This window comes from Cottoperca gobio, chromosome 9 (assembly GCF_900634415.1).
Source record: "Cottoperca gobio chromosome 9, fCotGob3.1, whole genome shotgun sequence".
NCBI classification, from domain to species: domain Eukaryota; kingdom Metazoa; phylum Chordata; class Actinopteri; order Perciformes; family Bovichtidae; genus Cottoperca; species Cottoperca gobio.
The window spans coordinates 18,748,344-18,770,997 of NC_041363.1; the positions used below are offsets into that span (position 1 = coordinate 18,748,344).

The following is a 22,654-nucleotide window of genomic DNA, read 5'->3' on the forward strand; positions in this document are numbered from 1 at the left end:
GGTGTCTATCGATTACAGAGAGAACAGGTGTAGCGTGTGTCATTATATGAATAATGCAGAGAAAGGCATTGAAAGGATAAACATCCCGTGCGCGCGCGCACACACACACACACACACACACACACACACACACACACACACACACACACACACACACACATAATGCATACAGAGAATAGGCCTCTTCTTATGGGATATCTCTATTTAAAACTTATACCTGTCTTCCGCAGACTCATTCACAGGTATTTTTCTTTCTATTATTTGCTGTAAATGCTTACTATTTTTGTGTATTCTTGGTTTTTCACTTCTTCTTTTATATATACAAATTTTAACAAATGATTTAAATGATAAATAATAAATCAGATATGTTGAACTATGAAATAAATGAAAAAAAAACCCAATTGAATTGCTACACCTTCCATTGGCTGCTTAACTGTTACTCGAATCCTCAAATCCCTGCTGACACCCCCTCCCCCAACCCCCCACCATCCTCAGCCCCACAGCCTCCGCTGGCCCTCCTCCTCTTCCTCCCTCCTCCTCTTCCTCCCTGGTCCTCTGCCGGCTGGTGGAAGCGTCAGACCTCCTCTTCTGTCCTCTCCTCCCTCCATCCCGCGGACGAGTGTATACAGCCTCTCAAGTTGAAGCCAGACGCACACACATGCATAACACGCACAGCAAGAGGAGGATAGTCGGAGGATAGAAAGAGAGAAGGAGGAAGGAAAAGGAGAGCAGACGAAGCTGCTGCCGGGCGAGCGGAATTTGGATTTTATTTAATATATGAGCCTAAAGTGACAGAGTTTTTTGGGGTTTTGTTGTTTCAAAACCACCCATGAAGTGGACTTTTTGATTCGTTGGTGGACTTCTCCGTCCACTCCGCTGGTCTGTTTAAACTTTGGATGAAAGAAAAGTGCGATAAAGGAAGAGGCATTAAGGTTTGCACAGCTTTAGCTGTCCCGTTTGGATAAATAAAGCAGAGGAGCGCACCGGTGGAAAAAGCTCACCACGGGGGAAAACGGGTTCATTCCTCCGCTCTGTCTTGAAGGAGACACACCGCAGACTTTGTTGGGGGGAGGATTAAAAAAACAAACCAGCCTGCACCGGAATTGGCCATCGGGGGTTTCTTTTTTATGACTGACTCCAGAAGGATTTATAGTTTACGCCAAACCTCATCTGCGCGGTGTTTTAGGTCAAGCACAACGGGATCGCAGTTTGGTCAAATTGAGATTATTGATGGCACCGATGCGGTAGTGATCTGTCCGGGGGGAAAAAGAAAGAGATAAAAAAATCAAAAACATCTCATTTTGTCCGTTTTGTGAACAGTCTCGGAGGTTTGTACCGACAGGAGGGATGGAGACGTTCTGGAGATGGGGAGGCGCGCTGGTGGGATGTCGCCTCTGGAAGACGGTGCTTCTTGTTTTCCTTTGGAAAGGTAAGAAATGCGGATGTAGGCGAAAACTTGTTGTTAGTTTGAAACATGTTGGGCCTGGAAATCGGGAATGTGACACCCACTCTCAGTGTGTTTTGTTTTCCTTTTTGTTTGAACTTTTTGTAGTCCCAAAGGCACCAAAGTTGTGCATTATATGTATTATAATTGTTAGTATGTTTCCTTGACTTATTACCGGTGCGTCAATGTATGCTTTGGAGATGAGGATGTCACGTCGATGAAGAGAAACCCAACTCAAAACTCTTCACCCTCACTTAGATTGACGTGAACATGTTAGTCACTGAAAAGTGTTTAACTAAGTTGTTCAAAGTCATGACACTTTTCCGTAATGATCAAACATTTTTGTCTGCCAAAAGGTGATCACATCTGCCAACATCTTAACACTGATCTGGATATTTAAATAAAGCAAGTTTAATTTTGTTCCCCCTTCTTAGCCAAATGACGATCGGTTATCCCTTACTCACGTTGACACCTCCTGCGTGTGTTTGGAATAATAAGTAATCGACTGAGCCGAAGCGTCAAATGACAGATGCGCACAAACTGATGCCATCTGAGACACCCGAACCCTCGGCTTGTCGGCGGCTCATCGGCCCGTGTGACCGTTTGAGTTTCCTGTACTGACAGATCTGACGGCAGCGGTTGTCATACACAAATAACATGTAAACTTGTGGAGAGAAAACGAGACTAACTGGTTACCTCCATAGAAATGACATTAAGAAAACGTTTCCTCTTTTGCACGCGCTATAGAGAGAAACAGAAAGAGAGAAGTCAATCTTCCACTTATATGCCCGTCAAAGAGCAGCACCTTCTTCATTAAATAACTCTTTACAGGGCTTTTATATGGATATGACTTGTGATGCGCGACTTAAAAACGAAACTAAGGACACAATTTAACCACTCATGTTAAGCTCAATTGAAGCTACTCTTATTGTATTAATTAAGAGCGTTACAGTCTGCTCAGATGGCGACACTCTTCTGCTCAAGAGCACTAACCCGGGGCTGACATATTCCCGGGAGAAAAAACGAAGAAGAAGAAAAAGCATATGATAAAGAAGGCTGTCCGATATTTTGGGTTTGAAGCTCTGTTAGTGCGCACTTGTACGCCTCCGTTTTCCACACACATGACAGTCCTTCAGCATTAGTATCACATTCCCGGGGTGTATTCTGTGTCTGTGTGTGCGCTTGTATGCGGTCGCTCACGGCCCACTGAGCAGTTAACAGTCTCTACACTGTGCGCTCCGGAGCGCGGTGGACGCCGGCACACCGACAGGAGACCAAACAGCTGTGCCCGACAAAACGGCTGAGTAACTGAAAGATTAAATCAACCAAACACTCTCTCTCTCTCTCTCTCTCTCTCTCTCTCTCTCTCTCTCTCTCTCTCTCTCTCTCTCTCTCTCTCTCTGGCTCTCCTCCTGACACCTTCTCTTCTCTCCTCTCGTTCTCGCATGAAATTCAAAAGCCAGAGTTTTTCCTTTGACCCGGGGACAGTCTGTACCTTTTAGTCTGATGGTGCATATTGCTCTTTGACTGCTGTTTAGTAGCTCCCTTGGTAGTTAGGATGGTCAGTAGTATGTCTCTTTTTGCTGCTCTATTTCAGCCTTTCTTTTTCTTACACACACACTCTCTCTTCAGCTCTCTCACACACACATGCATAAGGAAAGGTCCATTTCAACTTGGCTGTGGTTTAACAATTTTTATTGGGCATTGGGGAGCTCTGGCTCTAATGCTGTAATGGCCACCAAAGGCAGTTAAAAAAAGAAAAACACCAACCTTGCCTTTTCTCTCTCCCTGTGTGTATTGCCAGATTCAGTGTGGTGTCTTCCTCAGTGCAAATGTTTCAGTGTTCATTATGTATGTGTTTGCCTTTACAGTAGGTGCATTCACGCAGGCCCTCTGTAACTGAAGCTGTCATGAATGTTCCAGCCCCATAGCTGATTACAGATATGAAAACCATCGCCTTTAAAAAAACAAGCTATATTGCTTAATTTGAATGTGTTGTTTCGTTTCTGGCAATTGTTGGTTATAAGCACCATTTCACAGCACCTCTACAAAAGTTGTCTTTATCTCCCGAGTAGTCCCTATTTATGTTATGGTCTCGTTATTCCCTGAGTGGCGCTTCCATTTCCATGTCACTCCATTTCATTGTAATTGCATCACTCCATTATTTCATCATCCAGGTCGTCTCCAGGTTGTCATTGTTGGTTTGTTCAAACTCTGAGCATCAGAAAGATGAAACGATGAATTTGGTGTTGAAGGTTCAGAGGCTGAGTAGTCGCTGGGGGGGAGTCATGACTTGGAGGTATTCTCAGCAGAAGGTCTGTTGTGGGTGGGTGGCATTGGAATTCCTTACACACACTCATGCAAATATAACACAAAGTCAACATATGAGTGATTTTAAAAACATGTATGACCTAGTTTATAGACTTTAGCTGCAGGCACTGTTTATGTTGAGGGCTACTGTCTGACTAATCCACATTTTCAATACTCTACCTTTGGTATATGCTGCATCATCAATCAACAAATCAACAACATCATGTTATATGTATTGCTTTTTTAACTTTTATTTCCTTATAGGTGCAATCTGTGTGTTTGTTGCATGCATGCGCATATGCATAATGCATCTGAGTATGTGTACATAATCTATTACTGTTATATAGCTGGATCTTTCAACTAATATTTGTTTATTTCAGATATATGCATATCATCTTACAGGCTGGAAAAGAGTTAAAAGCAATGTGCAGTACTGAAATGCCAACGACACTGATTGACGGCTCAGTACATATCTTGGTAACTATTCTGTAAAGAAAGACAACATATTGAACTTTTCAAACTCTCAAATATCAATGTCTGTATGGGCCCTGGGCTATACTCTTGAAGCATGTCCAAGGGAAATACTTGTTTCTGATTGGCTGGCTGGTTTCATTTAAAATCATGAACTCACTGACATTATAAATTGGAACACATGCATTTAAATCATTTTCAACAGATTACCTCATTGTTCAGTAGCTCACTTTACAGCCTTCACCTTTGTTGAGGTTGCCCTTTTTTAATGTGAGGAATAGCCATGTGGCAGTTTGTACTATGTATCAAAAGCTGAATAAAACCCCTGCACTATTTAAAGTGTGTGTGTGTGTGTCAAAGTATCTCTGCCTGTGTGCGTATCTTGTACTGCACTGCTAACCTGTAGCAGAATGTCAGCACTATGCACCATTACTCATGCAATACAGAGCATTAATAATTACTGATGTAAAATCACTGAGACACACACACACACACACACACACACACACACACACACACACACACACACACACATAATGGTAGTCTTTCACTCTGTCCTTAATCTACGCTGCTGTCTCTCCCCACTCTCTGTGAGCGTATATCACTTTGTGTCTCATTGTTGGTTTCATTCATTGGCACGCTGACTCACTCAGGCACACACTTGTATGTCACACGTGCCTGCCTGCAAACACACACACACACACACACACACACACACACACACACACACACACACACACACACACACACACACACACACACACACCGAAACAGGAGCATATTCTCTGAAAAATAGAAAAGGTTTTAATCAGACAAGGGACATTTCAGAAATGGAATATGTGAACTTTTAACATTTTCTAATAGATTGCAAGAGGGTGTCAGTGTTGGGCGAAGACGGAGTGAGATGTAAGTGTGTGAAACTGCTAAACAACATGATGTTAGAAAATCATACCCCTTCATTGTGAGCCTTTTTCTTTGTGCCTCTGTGTCAGACACATGCACACACTCTCATGGTATTTTATCATGGTGACAGTGAGAGGGTGGAGCACAGGGAGACGCAGAGAGGGTGTAGAGAAGCTGAAAAACAAATTGGGTGGACTGAAAGAAGTGGAAATGAGACGGTCTTCACTCCCTGCCTACGTTGTCCTCAGTCATAAATGTTCAGCTTTTTCCAGCATTGATTTTTACATGTCTTGTATGTTTTGAATATGACGGTGTTACTGTAAGGTTGCCTGTTTGGAAAAGAAGGAGAGAAACGCTCTTTCAAAAACTAGTGTCAACGTTTTACTGAATCTGTGAAAAAACCCCTCCACTGTCACAATACTGAAACGGGCAGGTGTACGGATGTGAATGATGTCAGGCTACAACTCTCCCCTGTATCATACTGTTCTGACAGTTAGTATAGAGGGATTTAATGAACACATTTTGCATTAATAGTGACTGATACACAGATTTGTGGTGCGGAAACTGCAGCTAATTTCACATCTACAACTTTTTACACACAACCACTAAATGTGTTTTTTAAAGTTCTATTCATTCAATGTTTTGTTTCCTGAGTTGTCACCAGTGCCGTCTTACTACCATCCACAATTTCTTGACCTTTTCTCAGCTGTGAGTGTCTCTTCCATTTCAGTGGGCCAATAATATACAACGCCAAGTAAAAAATAGATTTATAAGCGTACTTCATCTTGTCATTTTTCCAGTGTGAAAAGATACACAGATGGTCTAAACTCAGTCAATACTTACATCCATTGCTTTTGCCTCTGCTGAAACTGATTATATTTCCATTTGTTATATAATTATTTAATTAGCCCATTTACGAAACCCAGGGTCGTATTCTTGTGTAAATGGTACATTCTGTTTTTCTGTATCTTGCATAGAAACCTATGAAGTCTTCCTCCATGGAAAGAGGTTTCCCGTGCCACTTGATGGGTAGAAAGAGCATATGCACAGTCAGACACACAAGAGCACTCAAACACACAAAGACACTCACACACTCACGAGTCAAGGAGCTGGATGATAGATTGGCTCTCATTGCCATGAGGAGACCAACTCTTCCTGTCATCATGCAGAGGAAGAGGTAGAGATGAAGACATTTTCTCTTCCTTTGAGAGTGTAGTCGTCCTCCGTGTCCCTTCCTTTTTATATCAGTACATCTCATCTAGAAGGATACCGTTTGCTGCAGGGCCTGGAATTATTTACACACACACACACACTCACATATTCTCTCTCTGGAATAAACATGACAGACGCACATGACCACATGATAATGTATTATTACGCAGCCACAATGGGTAATCATATACTGACAATAATGTTGCCAAAGTGAAATCCATGAAATCATTGTCAAAAATAGTTCCCTATTTTCAAGGGAATTTGGCAATATTGTAACGTTTGGAAAGAAAATTGACTCATTACTTCAATACAAACACAAACACTGTCTTTCTTCATACTTTCTACATACTTGAAATAAATGTCTTTTGTAAATGGAAGAATAATGTAACTAATGGTTATTGGCAGATACAGTATGTCATGGTTTAGGTGGAAATTCATGTTTAATGCATGTTATGTAGTTCAATGGACAACCCCACCCTCATTCTAAACCAGACAGTCCTTGCATGAGCCAAGAAGGGACACTTGAATTCAACTTCAGGAAGAGTGAATTTGAGTGTTTTTGTGTTTGATTTCATTTTGGACTGTCAAGGACATTTTATATATTTAAGTGAGGTCAGTTTGGCCGTTCTTCTTTTCCTAAAAGCATTAATTCAGAGTTAGAAGTTAATTAGGAATTTAAGAATTCAATCTGCTTAAAATGAACAAAGTCAAAAGGTCGAGCCTAAAGGCAAAAGTGTCTATACCTCAAATAGCCACACTTGAAGGCGAAGCGGTAAGCCTGCCGTCACAGCCTCCTCCTGGTGTATCACTCCCTGCCTCCCTGATCTGTGTGCAGGAGCTCTATGTATTTTGCATGTCTTTGTAATTGCAATACAATGCCTTGCATCCTACACATAGTGGTAATAACGCACACCTTTGGACAGTCTTTCCTCTAAGGCATTAATGATGTTGCACTAGGTTTCATACACAAGTAGGCATTTGAAGTATGTAAAAAAAAAAAAGCTTGACGTTCAAATCTTGTGTAATTTCTCACCTTCGCACACGGCAGCAATCCCTAGCTGCGTTGACTGTCAAATTGTCTGTTTCAGAAAGTTACAAAAAATAGCGGGGTAGGGGTTTTAGATACTGTCAGGCAGCTTTCAAACTGAAACTCAAAACACACAGCTCTCACATTCATTTGAATGGTGTCAGTCCGTCGGTGCAGAGGGGGTGCCGACGCAGAACAACACCTGCACAAAAAGTTGAACCTGGCACAACTTTTGCTACAATGCAACGCAATGTCATCTGGCAAGACGCTTTGCTGGCCAGTCAAATACATGACAGGGCACATCAAATCTTGTAACGTGAATGGAATATTTCTATTGTTTACCTCACGATCGTCTGAACACCTGCTCAGACATGAGGGTTGAGGGTCCTCTTAATAGGAAAAGTAAAAGTTTTGTTAATGTATGTTTTTAGATTGAGTCCATGCTTGTTTCTGCACTGACGTTCACATATCGACTCTATTCTTATACACTTAAAGTTATGGAGATATAGCATTGCTTTCCCCCTCCCCCCTCTTTTTATTAGTTTTATGGAACTGTTCTATACGTTAATCAGTGGACTTTCTTATCCTCCTTAATGTATTCTGCTCTGCTGTTTACATTTCTGCTATTAATAGAATCTACAGGCAGTTACTGAAAGTCAACTGATTAGTCTGAATACTTGTGAATAGTTTGACTTCCTCTGCTGTGTGTGTGTGCGCGCGCGTGTGTGTGCGCGCTCTCAGTGACCATGAGACAGTTTCAAAGGCCTGTCGAGAGGTTTAAGGGTCTTGCTAATGAGGAAGTCATTTTCTCTCAGATTACCATGAATAGCTGGACTCATTTTGTGTGTGTGTGTCTGTTTGCGTGTATGTGTGTGACCGCTACTGTAGGGCTAGAAGTCACGTCTGGGGGTTTAAGGTTGAGCTAATCAGCAACATATTTACCCCTACATTAGCCTCACTGGGCTGATGAGCCACACTGTGTGTGTGTGTGTGTGTGTGTGTGCGTGCATGTGTGTGTGCGTGTGTGTGTGCGTGTGTGTGCATGTGTGTGTGTGTGTGGGTGTGTGAAACTGAATTAGTTTATCATTATCATCATGACACAATGACTCAGAGGAGACTAACATTGGATTAACATTAGCTTGAATTTTTCTCATTGAATTTTGATTGAATGTAATTTATCGGTATAATGTGCAGTTGTGTGTGTGTGTGTGTGTGTGTGTGTGTGTGTGTGTGTGTGTGTGTGTGTGTGAGAGAGAGTGTGTGTTACAATAAAAGGCTGGGTATACAAAACAATATTTTATTTTATACCTTTTTAACTGGAAACCATAAACATCTTTTTTCTAAACGCTTTTTTCATTTGACAAAAAAGCCGAACTGGGCAAATGTTCTATAAAGCAAATTAGCAGTACAAGAACGTTGTCTAAAAAATGTGTTTAAAAACACCAAAACTATTACTTGGGTGATCAAAGCATGAGCAGAGTAGAAAAAAGCACGAGTAGATATCTGAGCAAGCATTTATTGCCTGCTCGTACTTTCAATTCTTGGTGCGAAGGACACATTAGGGTCAGCGCTGCCCCTTTTGTCAGACAAGTTTATGTGGTCGGATTTGAACCTAACTGATGCAAGAAATGCCTTCTTTTATCCAATCAGTTAATCCATAATTATTTCTTTGTCTCCTCTCTCTGTTTTTCAAATTTCTTCTCCGTCTTTGCATTGCTCTCGTGTATTAATCTTTGATTCATTTGCTATTTGTTTTTCTTCTCTAAAGTGATATTATTAATCTGACAATCTGCTGCCTAGCTGATTCTTTTGATGGCTAATTGTTTATTTATGTTCTTTCATTACAACACTATTTTTCTCTGACAAACATCTGAGGAGCAATAACAGGGTTTAATGGGCCAGTGCTTAGCACACACACAAGACGAAGTCTGCTTTCCTCTTCGTCCCTCTCTTCTCTGCATCCTGTTTCTTCTCTGCCTTTATTGTGACATTTTTTTTCTCATTTAATCATTCTCATAGTGTCATCAATCATTCTTACATTTAATCTGTCTGTTGCTTTCTGCCCATTTTCTCCACCCATCTTCCTCTTCTCTCTCTTTGTCACATTCTACACTTCTCTTCTAAAGAGTCTTTTCTGTCCCTATTACTTTCCTCTACGTCTTTCCTTTCTTACTCCATCACTTTCTGCCCTGTCACCGAGTCTCACACTTCATCTCCCTATCTTTCTCTACTTTTCTCCAAAAATGCAATATTTCTCTCTTTGCCATCTCTTCCCCCTGTTCTGAACCCTTCTCTCTCCTCCATCTTTTCTCACACTGTCTCCCATCGATATTTTCCCACCTGTCATCCTCTCTCCCCCCCTCCCCCTTCTTTCCCCCCCCTCTCTCCATCTCCATCTCTCCCTCTCTGAGCAGCTCTTAACCAGTCCTTTGAGAGTGTGTGAGCTGCTCGGCCTAAATGATTTTCTATTACCGCCGCCTGTTAACAGCGCTCCATTTGATCAAGCTAATGAAATTGAAAACTTTCATCTCAGCCAAATTGATTTCAAACCTGAAACTGCACGTGGCCTAAAAAGAAGAAAAAAAGAAAAAGAGATAAAGAAAGCGAGCGAGAATGCAAGACCATTGTGTTTATGGAGCACGACATTCACTTTAGACGAGCACAGAAATCAATTAGACTGTGTGTCGTTGTCCCTGGGAGATGGAAGGAGCTCAGCCTCGTCTTCAACTGTGTGTTTGTGAGACCATGTATGCAAGCCTCTGTGCATGTATTGCGTACATTTGTATTCTGTTTAGTGGGTCCAAATTAAGTTTGTTCTGATTTAGATAATACAATTTCAAATACCCGTTAAATACTTGATTCCTGTAAAGCTGCAGTTCGACACTTTTATTGTCCCCACCGAGGCATTCGATTCACAAGCCTTTCAGTCTAAAACTATAACAGCTGAGCAGAGATCCATATTTTTACCTTTTTGCACAGTGGGTTTCTCTTTTCCTTGCAAATGTCATCGTACAATAGAAATGCAAACATTTGTTTGATGTGTGTCTTTTTCTGCTTCGTCGAAGGAACATGCATGAAATGTCTGCTATCGCTGGATTTGGAGGATTAAGTTAAGACAGCTTAAGTTTGTTTGTTAAGTAACTGATGATCCACAATGTGGGTGTATTAAAGAACAACCGATGCTACATGAAGGGTGTCACGGCTGCAGCATGTGAGCCAGTCAGAACCTTTTTCACTCGTGTATTATGTCTGCAAGACACGTTTCCTTAAAATGTGGAATTCTCTGCTTTGACTTCTTTGTCTGTATATAGTCAAAGTAAGCAAATAGAAAAACAAGTTTTATTAATTGAGTTTCCCGGTCACATCCAGTGAATTAATGATTTTCTTTTTCTTCGGGTTTCATTGTTCTGCAGGTTTGTTTTCGGCCTTGTCAGGTCTAGACCGATAAAGTCGCCTTTATATTGTGCAAGGCTTCAAGTTTCCTGATTGAATCCACTTGAATAAGAGTAAACAAAAGTAGTGAGGTGACCAATCATTTACAATAAATCTCTTTTCGGGCTAATACGAGGCTCTACCATAACTGAGGGAAATAACAAATACAGTCGCTTACAAAACAAATAAGTGTAGTAGGTTCACACATACTAAGCCAAACTTTGTTCATAGTTGTTAGGCAAAGTTGAAGAATGTCAAACTGCAAATACAACTGAATGAAATAGGTTCAACTGAAAAAAGGCATAAAGTGCAAAGTGTCCCAATGTGCAAGAGCAGAAATGTCACCCCTCAGGTCATCACAAGTGCCAAACAGAGCATGCACACACTTTTATTTCGGATGGACATAATGACTGCATTCATAATATATTCAAGATGTTTCAAGTACTTTAAATGGAGATGCATTTTAGGCCTGTTTAGCAATTGGTAGGATTCTCAGACATCAAGGCTGCAAACAAAAGAAAGGCACATGAGGTGTGAAAGAGGTACAACATTAAACAAAGATAAAATTAAACAAAAATTGCCAACATGGAGTGAAATGGTTGTTGCTAGTGGATAGATAGATGCGTATGTTCCTTCCCTGGATCCCTTTATGGCTCAGATGAGCTCACTGTTGCCATCAGAGGCACACACATTTGGATTGGAGTTTACTATGTAATGTGCTGCTTCAAAACGGTCTATGTTCAGGTATGTGCATGCACCATAGACTGTGGCCTATATAAGAAGTGGACCTAGTCATCCTGACGTCACACATTGGTTTATGGACTAACCTTTTGAAGACTCTAGTTTGGCATTTTGGCTCTCGCCATCTTTTATGCCTCCATGCTGGCGACAGCCGAGGCCAGAGACATTATGTTTTCTGCTTGTCTGTCCGTTCGTCCGTCCGTCCTGTTCTCGTGAACAAGATATCTTCCTTACAAAATAGACAGAGGATGCCACTTGGCTTGCACACACATTTTCACATTTGTATATTTGTATGTACAGTTGTTTTGTATATAGTTCCTTATTTGGCCTCGTGTGTGTAGTTCGGGGGCTTTGGATATTTGGCTCAGGACTGCTGCAAACACTTGATGGCATTAGCTACAGTCTGAAAGCGAGCAAGCGAGAGAAACTGGAAATCGTTAAGAAGAGAGAGAAGGTTGCAGAGGGAGACATTAAAAGGCCAGACCAGGCCACGATCTGGGGGCTGTGAAAAAATGGGATGTAGAGATGGAGTGAGAGAGAGAGAGAGATGAAAAGAGGATGAAAAAGTAGAAGTGTGAAATGAGACTTTGGGCAGCGGAGGGAAGAGGGGAAGATTGGAAAGAGATGAGAGAGAGCAAAACAGAGAAGGAGAAAAAAGGTAGCAAAGGAAGGAGGGAGAGAGAGGCGAAAAACAAATTACAGGCAAAGAGAAGGGAAAGACAGAACGGAGAGAAAAGAGCAAGATGAACAGATTCAGAAAACAAAAGAATACTAGGGACGGGTATTTGGTGGAGAGCGAGGGTTAGAGACAGCGAGAGATTTAACATTTAATTCTGTGTTGCTCTTAGCCTGCAGGCCAGCATTACAGTGGAGATTTCCACTATTTACAAAGCTCCCAGTGGCTTCAGGACCCCATCTACATAATGTTTAACATGCTCAACTCGGCTGCGCTCTGCCCGTCAAAGGAACACGGTGTAAGGATTTTGGGCATCAATCCCTGAGGCCTGCCAGGAGGCCAGGGAGGGGGATGCCAAAATGCTGTCGTAGTAGCCAGACACAGTAATTGAATTAAAATGCTGGTAATAACACGTCCAAATGAACCTTTTAAAAGTTGTGCCTTTTGAAACCGTAATCATTTGATCGTATCTTGAGTTTGACTGTCTCGCTTAAACAGTCAAATGATTTGAAAGCAGCAGACCATGATGCCTGAGTTTTCCCAGGTGTGAATTATCCATGCGTTTGTTACCTCTGATTATCAGAGCTGATTACAGGCTTGATCACTGCACACGGAAAAGTGAAACTCCTGTCACTTTACATTTTAAGGTTCATGCCCTTGAACTTGAAAAAGGAAATGTTGCTGAGAAAAGAATTTCCTGTTATTTTAGAACATATTAGAACAACTGAACTTCCTGTCACTATTAGTGAAGTAAATGAGTGTCATGCATCTCCACCTCGGACACTACAGGGTCTTGGAGATGCAGAAATGAACAACTAAAGCTGCATCTGTTGTAGATCACAGTGGCAGCCTGGTGATTACAGACAGTGACTCACTAAAAGAGACTGAACCACACATTTGACCTTTAACTATTCGATGTGAGTAATGGTATTATTATTGTTGCATCTGCAATGCCAAACATGGATATAAGTAACAATGTGAATGTTTACATGAGCCACACACAGTTAATACATATATTTATATAAATGTATTCAGGTCCAATTGATCAATCTCATTGATTTTAATGTTAGACTAACCTCCTTGGTCAAACAAAAGGTGTGTGTGTGTGTGTGTGTGTGTGTGTGTGTGTGTGTGTGTGTGTGTGTGTGTGTGTGTGTGTGTGTGTGTGTGTGTGTGTGTTTTCCTTGAACAAACTTGTGGTGTGTAAAGGAAATGTCTTCAATACATTGACCAGCTCTTTTGTCCCTTGAGTACTGAGCAAGTGTGCAAGTGTGTAATGTGTTTGCTCACCAAATCTGTGTGTGTGTGTGTGTGTATATGTCTTTAAACCAACATGGCTGTGTGCTTAGTGGGAGTCTTTTCAGGACTTTGAGGCTCCACTATTTGTTAAAGAGGGAGGAAGCGATTAGCTTCCCGTTAACAAACCCCCTAACGAACCCCACTAATGAACCCTGAGGGAAGCTCTGGGACGACCTCGGTATGCCACTGTAATTAGACTGGCAAATAAGAGCTCGTTAAGCAAACAAGTTAAAGTTAATCTGCATATCTTTACCTGAGACACTTGTGTTGCACTGACAAATGTTTACCCAAAGGCAGTGAGGGGGAAAAGAGGAGGGAGAGGAGGGAGAGGAAAGAGAAAGGGTTAGAGGAGACAAAGGTAACGGGGACGGCATAACAACAAAGAGCTGAACAAGTTCAACGTACAGCGTAGGATGTGGTGGGAGCATTTAGAAACAGTGGATAAAGGTAAGGAGAGGGAAAGGAGCTGGAAGGAGGTAAGAAGTCAGGAGAAGATAAGAAATGTCAATGCTTTGTACTACTTGTTTACATTTCAGCCAATGTGTTGCTTATCTCGAGAGATGGATCAGTTTGTTCAAAGTTACACACAAGCATCCTTGTACAAAGAAATTGTTTCTGGTTGATAGCTTGCCCAGATTCCCAAAGTTCTGCACATCTTTTAAATCGTGATTACATTTTTGTAATCCTGTGCCGTGTGAACATTAGTAGAGCAGAGGCCAGCACCCATCAAGTCATTTAGGATATTTCTTTTTCAGTTTTATTTAATTAAATTTACATAATTTTTGTTTATTTTCAGTTTTAAACTGCTTTTCTTTTTTAGGTTTTGTCTTTGTTCTCTCTACTGTATTTTCTTTTACGGTTACCCGTGCCAAGGAGGTTATGTTTTGGGCTCGGTTTGTCTGCAGGATTACGGATAAACTACTGGCCCAATTTTCAAGAAATTTGGTGGAAGGGTGAAGGGAAAATTCATGTGAACGTCCCCTCAAGTTGGAACAGCAACTCTAACCCTAACCCAGCTATCAACATGTTGTTTAAACGCTCTGAGCAATACAATACAACACATCTTCTTTTTACAATTCCTGTTGTTTTTACATTACTACTTAAAGCTCTTGAACACACCGTAGTTGGAAGAATGCCCAATTTGGGAAATAGGACCATCTAATGAGCACGTGAATGTGGCCTTTGCATAGGTCTGTGTCATTCTATTTGTATTGTTATTATGTTAAAATCAAACAGCCTACAGCCATTGTAGCGCCACATAGCCCAAGAGCCGCTAGCATAGCTGTAGGCCAACAAAAAAAGAAATATGAGTAAACACCTGGTTCTAAAAATATTAGTTGAAGAGCTAATCATGTAGTTTTACCATATCCAATACCAACATATGTTGCCCCACGACTACATTCTTTCCACAGTTGGGATTGTACTTATCCTCTTCTTAGAATCTGAGGGGACAAAATGTTTGCGATCTGTTGGCGACATGTAGGAGCCGCTTGACACTCAATGTACTCTGCAGCACTGTCGTTTATGAGGTTGGACTGAAAGTTGAACTTTTTCTATAGAATTGAACGTAAGTCCTGTCCTGTACTGGGATGAGCTATGGTGTGCTGTGAAGCATGACAGACTTGTTGTGATTGGTTCTTGGCTGAAGTGTGTATCGTCCTGGCAATGGTTTCCGGGGTTGATGGGTTTGACCTCTGCGTGGCCACGGGGTTCCTGATGGATCACTCGCTACAGCCAACACACACCCAGTGGTCTGCTGCGGATATAGAAACTACATATAATGTTCTATGAGTGGTGTCTTCTGCTTGTCTGAGTGAGCCGAGTGTGTGTTATCTGATACTGATGGCTGTGTTTTTGTGTAATCACGTCTTTCCATTCTAGAAGGTCAAAGAATAAAATACTTTTCAAGACTATAGTGTGTAAGATTTCACAGAATGTGTGTGTTTGAGAGAGTGAGTTGTGTGTGTGTGTGTGTGTCTTTGGCTCATTAGTGCAGTGGTTCACAGGCGAGTATTTATCGTTTTGTTGCCCAGCCTGCTGAGTTGTGGCACAGTCAGCAGCCATCTTTATCACACACACACACACACACACACACACACAGACGCACACGCACACGCACCCACACGCACACGCACACACAGAGCTACAGGAGTTGTAGAAGTTATTACATGTCCCCCTGTGCTTTGTACACACACACACACACACACACACACACACACACACACACACACACACACACACACACACACACACACACACACACACACACCTTTATATCTTATCTTAAACCCCTTATGCCTTAACACAAACATACTCCCATGGACACACCTCCCATTGCACACTCTCGCTCCTACCAGCACTCACACTCACACAAACACACACGCCTTGGCTCACTCTTCCTCTCCTCTACCCCTGACTTTGTCTCTGTGACCTTGGGCGAGTGTTGCCAGTGGCTGCTGCTGAGATTTCTGCGTAGGGGGTTGGAGGGCGGCTGGAGAAAGGCTTGGCCAGGGATCACACAACTTTCATCCCTCTATCCATCCATTCGTCCGGCTGATGAATGAGAGAAAAGTTTTTCCCCCCTCTGTTGACAGATGGCTGTGGAGTTTTCCGGGACTCATGAGGAGTTCATTTATAATGAAGCTCCTCTTTGGATTCCAGCTCAAAACCACATCCTTTAGTTTCAAATTATGCGTAAATGCAGTTTTCAAAAAGTGACTATGACTGATCACAGACAAAGCAATTGTCGGACTTCCAATTAATTTTCTTGCATGCCTGCTGAACTACTGCTGCGTTTAAGCTCTGTCCGCAAGAATAATTGAAAACCTCTCTCACTCTTTAGCTGTTTGATGTCACAAGGAAAAGTCTGGTAACTAGATAGCCATTATTGTCATGTACAAGTATGAGAAGCGTAGAGTACTGAGGAAGAAACTGAAACTGAAACATGAAACAGGCAAGAGTTCACGAACAGTAAAACCGCTCATCACAATGACTGCAAAGGCACAACCATTCTGCAGTCGTTTGAATGGTCAGTTTATAAAATGAATCACAGGAAGTAACAGAACACTTTATAATGACGGCCATTGTTCTTATATGTAGATTTCAAATCAAAATGGATATATATTTAGACTGACTGTAAACACTTTAACATCGTAGATGGGTGATAAACAACACTGCACAGTGGTTTATGATACAATTGAATTGCTTTTTACAACTGAAAATTAATTTTGTGACAATTCAGTTGTAAGCAGTAGCATTATGCCGTTCAGGTTACAAAGTTACCTGCATGGCATGTGCTCTTGCACACATTTGATTAGCCAGCGTGAAAATTACATGAAAAGTTGAGCCAAGTTTGACTTTATGGCTTGAAGATCTTGCATTTTTTTGTTTGCAACCTCAGTAGCCAAATGTTGTTCGCCACAACCATCAGGCCGCAAAAGAAAAATGAAGTTGGAAGAAGGGTGTTCCATCCCTTCCACAGAGTTCAAGAGACGGAGGAGTACCGTGTTGGACTAATATCTTACAGAGGCAATTTATGTTGTTTTCTTTTCATTTGTTACATCATCTGTATAAAACTTCACCATTTAAAAACAATCAACCTCGAGCCACTATCCCTTACATTACTGTTCGGACCTGTATTCACTGTGGCTTTAACGATATGGTTTTATATGCTGAACTTGATACATTTAAGTCATGTTAAAACTGGTGCTTTAAGGCAATGAAGCAGATGTTCTACAATGTAAAGGCCACCAACCTCATAGTATTTAATTATTTGTGTGCCAAATTGAATAAATTGATGAATTTTTGAGGTAAATACTCTCTGCTACACATACACCAGCTTTAACAGATATGCTGTCTGTGTGTCTGGCAGTATCAGTCCACAGTCGTAGCTGTACAGCCCACACAGCTGCTGGCTGCCATTTTGAGAAACAGCTGACATTTGCCTTCTCTCTCCATCAGATACGTTACTGGGCATGGGCCTCTGACATTTCTGACTATGTGTGTCTGTGTGTATGTGTGTGATGAGTTACTTGGGCATGCCCCCTGACATTTTATTGGATGCTAATGGTATTCATTGCCATGGCAGCTGGAGGGGAGGCGGGCATGTCGGTCTGTGTGTAAATGGCGCCTGTCACTAACCTGTAAGTGTGTGCATGTGTGTATGTTGTCAGCTAGGGGCAGGTTACTGTAACACACAGGGTTGGAGTTACCGTTAGGTGTGTTTGTGAATGGTATGTCTGTTGACAGACGAATGTGTGGTTGCGCTTTGCTAGTCTTTGTACCTTGCGTGTCTGTGCGTGTGTGCGTTCGTATGCGCAGTCAGTGTTCTTCATCCTTGTGTGTGTGTGTGTGTGTGTGTGTGTGTGTGTGTGTGTGTGTGTGTGTGTGTGTCTGGAGGGCAGGAAGATAAAGGTGCCTGCTTTTTCTGATAAGGACTCCCACCTTCACCTCTCTATCACTCCACTGTTCTACCTCTCTCCTCTCTATCCTTCTACCATTTCCTTTCTATCTGAACTGCATATAGCGACACCAGTGTCTCTCTCTCTTTCTCTCTTTGTTTTAATCTCTATGCCATTATTTCTGTCTGTATTCCTCTATTCTGCACCTCAGACATTACCGGGTTAAATGGAGTTCTATTGACCGCCAGAGGCCGTGTTTAACACTGAATATCTTCATCTTGCTGTAAGTAACGTGTGACTTGGATGACCCCAGTCATGTATAAGTTCCGATGTCATTGACGAGATCAGTCCTATTTCATCTTCTCGCTAGACGCAGGCTATTACTCTCAGAGCATTAGCTTGAGCTACACAAAATATTATAATACAACTACATTTCTCGAAGTTCGTCGCTTGTAGCCTCGCGATCGTATCGGTTGGAGCTGCAGGTTTCTCGCCCTCCAGAGGCTAGGGAGGGAACTGTGTTCGCTCAGTCTATAGTGTATGACAGTGAATTTTAAGAAAAGGCAGGTCTTATGAAGCTGAGCTATATAAAAAGTAAAAACGTACCTGCCACGGTGAAGTGCTTGACCATCTGGGTTTCTCTGCTGTTAAAGACAGAAAATGGCTCTAATTACAATATTGTCACACTTTGTTGATCTCCATAAGGAAAATGTTTCTCTTTTCCCCCCTTAGAGGTCAGGGTCAGCTGTAGTAGCAGCTGATAAAGATTCAGTGAGAGATCTTAGGCAGGTGGTTTGAAACAAGGCCCTCCACTTCAAAGACAGTCTTCATGCTTTCCTTTTCATCCTGTTAATAACTGTAAATCTGACATACATATAGATAGACCGGTGAGGGATTAGCCTGTAAGTGGTACTCTGCAGGAAACCAGACAGCGCCTGTGGCTCTACGCTCTGGTCTCGGTCTTTCTACAATCTTCTCTCTCTTTCTCATAGTGTACCCTTTCTTTTATTAAGTATAAAGCCAAGAAAGAAATACAAACAATGGCTGAACGTGCCAGTGATTAAAACAATCACATTTCACCTTTCACCTCCTTCTCCCTTGTTCATCCTATCTAACTTCAGTTCACTGCCTTTTCTGCGTTGTGATACTTCTTCCCCCTCTCTCCTCTGTTGGACATCTGTTCATTCTCTGCTCATCGCTGGAGGAGAGGAGGATCCCTCCATATGTACCTCCCCTCTTCCCTCCTCAGTCTCCTGCCCTATATAAACTATTATTTATTTATTTCCCTCTCCGTTTACTAACTATTAACTTTAATTCCTTCTCATTTACCATTCTCACAACAACCTGTCTTTCTCTTTATTTGTGACTTTCCTCTCCATTTCTCCTTTCCCCCCCCCATCATCATATTGATGGGGTTTACATCTGTGCTCCTCTCTGTCTTCAGAGCTTCACTTTTTTCTTCATCTCTCTCGATTATTCTATTATTCTTTCTCTGTCCCTTTCAACTGTTTATCTCTCTCTATCCCTTCCTCTGTCTCCTTTTCTCCCTCCCAGCTGGCTGTTTAAGAACTGTTTGCCATCTAATGTTCCTATGAGAGGTAATTAAAGCCTAAATGACAGACTGTATGTGTTTGTGGGTAGAAATTGATTAATTTCATAACAGATTTCTCCAGGCTAGCTGAAAAACGAACCCCAACCCACACTGCCATCAATTCCATCAAGGGCTTTTCAGTGTCACATCATACCTGAGCTACTCATTATCCTTTCAAATTAGGTTGTATTTAGTCTGCTAATTTCAACACACTTCTAACTGCATGTAAGTATATTAGTCAGTCGACAAATCGTTTATATAAGATGTCATTAAAACAGCTTTTTAACCAGCCAGTAGGGCTTTCCAAGCTGTATCTTCTCTCTCAAACTGAGAACAATTAGATATGGAGTTAAGATGAAACCATTTGAAGTCAATGTTATGTTGCCCCCTTGGGCCAAGACACTAATGCCAGGACTGCCTCTTGTCATAATATATTCATTTCACTGGACCACAACAATAGTTGAGTTATTTCTAAACCATAAACACCCCAAAACACTGCCATTGTGACAGCCATACATTAGAATGGCTCCAATAACTCAGCTGTAGTTACGGAAATTGGCTTCAGGCTGCACTTAAGGAACAAACATCAGAGGCTTCTTCCATTTCTTATGTGTGGTTGTCATCTATTCTTCTCTGTCTGCCTTTTTCTATTTATCTCTGCCTCTCTTTGCCTTTATTTGTCTGTATCTCCCCATCTCTGCTGCTCTCGCTTGTCTCCCACTTGTTTTCTTGTTTTCTCACTCGCTTGTCTTTCTGTCATTAGTTCCATTTCAGCCACACCCACACAGCTCTTCTCCTCATCCATCACTCCTCAGCGCTGCTTCTGTGTGTGTGTGTGTGTGTGTGTGTGTGTGTGTGTGTGTGTGTGTGTGTGTGTGTGTGTGTGTGTGTGTGTGTGTGTGTGTGTGTGTGTGTGGGTGTGTGGGTGTGTGTGTATGTGAGAGAGACATGAGTCACAGGAAGATAGAGTGAGACAACGTGTGTCTGTGTTGTTGTTGTCTTTTGTGTTTCATCCGTTTTATGGGCGCTTTGTGTTTACTTTGAGAGGAGAGTGAATGAGGAAGAAAAACAGAGACAATCACGTGAAGTGAGGGTTTCCCCCAGAAGGCTGCCCGATGGACTCGAAATGCAAAATGAATTTCACTTCTCCATTATTTACTACAAGTTGACACGAGTCAAACGTAAGTTAACAAGCTAATAAATGAGTGTTTTGCACCCTACTCTAACTCTCATTCTTTATTTATCCTGCAATGGTTGAATGAGCATCTTCAGCAATGCAGCTCTTCACATTTATCCAATTACACATGTTCACACCTGGGAGCTGCCCAGTGCAACCACAGCCTTTGACTGTTCACCATGAAGCAGCTCCAGTGGGGCAGCAGGGGGTTAATTGCTCTGCTGAAGGATTCATCACTGGTAATTGTTCAGGGAGGTAAAGAGTGTTTCTGTCAGTTTAAAACAGTTAGGCTTTAAAAAAAAAAAAAAACTGTAATGTGATATGTGTTTGTTTTCAGACACAAACTTCTTTTAGACACATTTATCAAATCAAAGTATCATAGCTTGCATTTCCAAAGCTATTCAACCGTCCAAAAAGCATTTCTGACGGATTCTACTGCCACCTTAACCGTAACTCTACCTTCACCTCAGTTTATATGCCATAAGTGTGATCTTTCACCAACTGAAACAATACCATAGTTGCAATGTGCAGATATTGTAGAAAGACAGAATTTGAAGAATTTGTAATTGAACTGAATTATGTGGAACTGCACAATATCCATATTCTGGTCTGGCAGTTGCGTTTTCGATTATGTATTGATGTGCGTTTGGGCAGTAAGGACTTCCTTTATTTGCTGTTACATTCACATTTTATATTCCACTTGCCTGTGATTTTGGTTAAAATACAGTGTATTGATTATATAGTATTGATGCTCTCTGACGTCATGAGCGATTGGCTGGCGTACCTGGTAATTCATTAGTTGCTGTTTCCCCACACCTCTCTCTGCTCCTGGTGGCGCTCCTAAATTAAAACTGAAAGCTTGAAACAACATGCCTCTGTTCTTTATTTAGGGTTTAACTACTTGCATGTTCTAAATATCAGTGTCTCATCTACTATTGAGTTTCTATCCAAAGAAAGTGTGTTTTCTGCCTTATTAGTCTGTATTTTATTTACCTTTACGATGAGCCAAGAGTGCCATTTTTCTTTTCTTTTTTAGGTAAAATTTAGTTTCATAGAAAGATGGAAAATATAGTTTCATGTTTTTTTGTGCAGTATCTGTAAAACACACACACTTCAAAATGCCAAAGTGTCCACTGTGCAGAGTCTAGGGTTTCTGTTGCCAAGACAATAATGTGCTACCTGGTCTCAACTACAATACAGAACCCAGTGCCCAGTATTTTCCTCTCTGCACGAACCACACCACAGAAAACCCAATGCAGCGTACCAGAGAGTGTGAATGGCAGAGACCCAGGGTGTGTCGGAAAGGTGTCTTCGAGAGCGGCACACAGAGAGCGTGGGTTACACTCGTATTGCAACATTTTGATTGGGCTTTGGGAATGCATGTTAATGACTGATGCTGCTTAAGGCTTTTTTTCACTGCAGAGACTAAAATTCTAGGTTAAAACACTATATCCTTGTGGGATTTTGATATATAAATGTTAGTTTTAAAGATGCGCAAAATAGTGCCATTTGTCAGCCGCAATTTGTCGAGCCCCAGTTGGAAACCGTTTAAAATCGATAACAATTGGCATGCACAGAGAGAGGTAAAGAAGAGCAGCTGCAGGGAAATAAAAAAGATAAGGGAAGAAGTGGAAAGAATATTTGTATTTTTAAGTGAAAAGAAAAGACAGTACAGGCTTGAATAAATACATATCAGGGACAGAGAAGAGGAGAGGTGAACAGCAAAGATCATAGTTTATCGATTGGAGGTTCCTGTATTTGTTGGCAATGTTTGAGATTTAAAACACCTTTGTATCTACACGGAGAGAGGGAGATACAACTGCCAACTGTACAAACATCATGATATGAGAGTGGGAGAGAGAAGACACTAAGAAACAGACAAAAGGAATAGGAGATAGAAATGGACGTGGTAAAAACAAAAGTAGAAAGAGGAAGAAAGGGGGGGGATGATGAGGGAGAGGATAAAATACA

General features: G+C 41.6%; 1 protein-coding gene across 1 annotated transcript in view; it reads left to right on the forward strand.

Moving 5' to 3' along the window:
- The first annotated feature begins 641 nt into the window (after positions 1-641).
- LOC115013078 (transmembrane protein 132D) overlaps positions 642-22,654 on the forward strand; it is a 211,007-nt gene continuing 188,994 nt past the window's right edge. The window contains 1 exon segment of the mRNA XM_029439060.1: positions 642-1,429. Coding sequence (XP_029294920.1) covers positions 1,348-1,429 — 82 coding nt within the window. The 5' untranslated portion in view covers positions 642-1,347.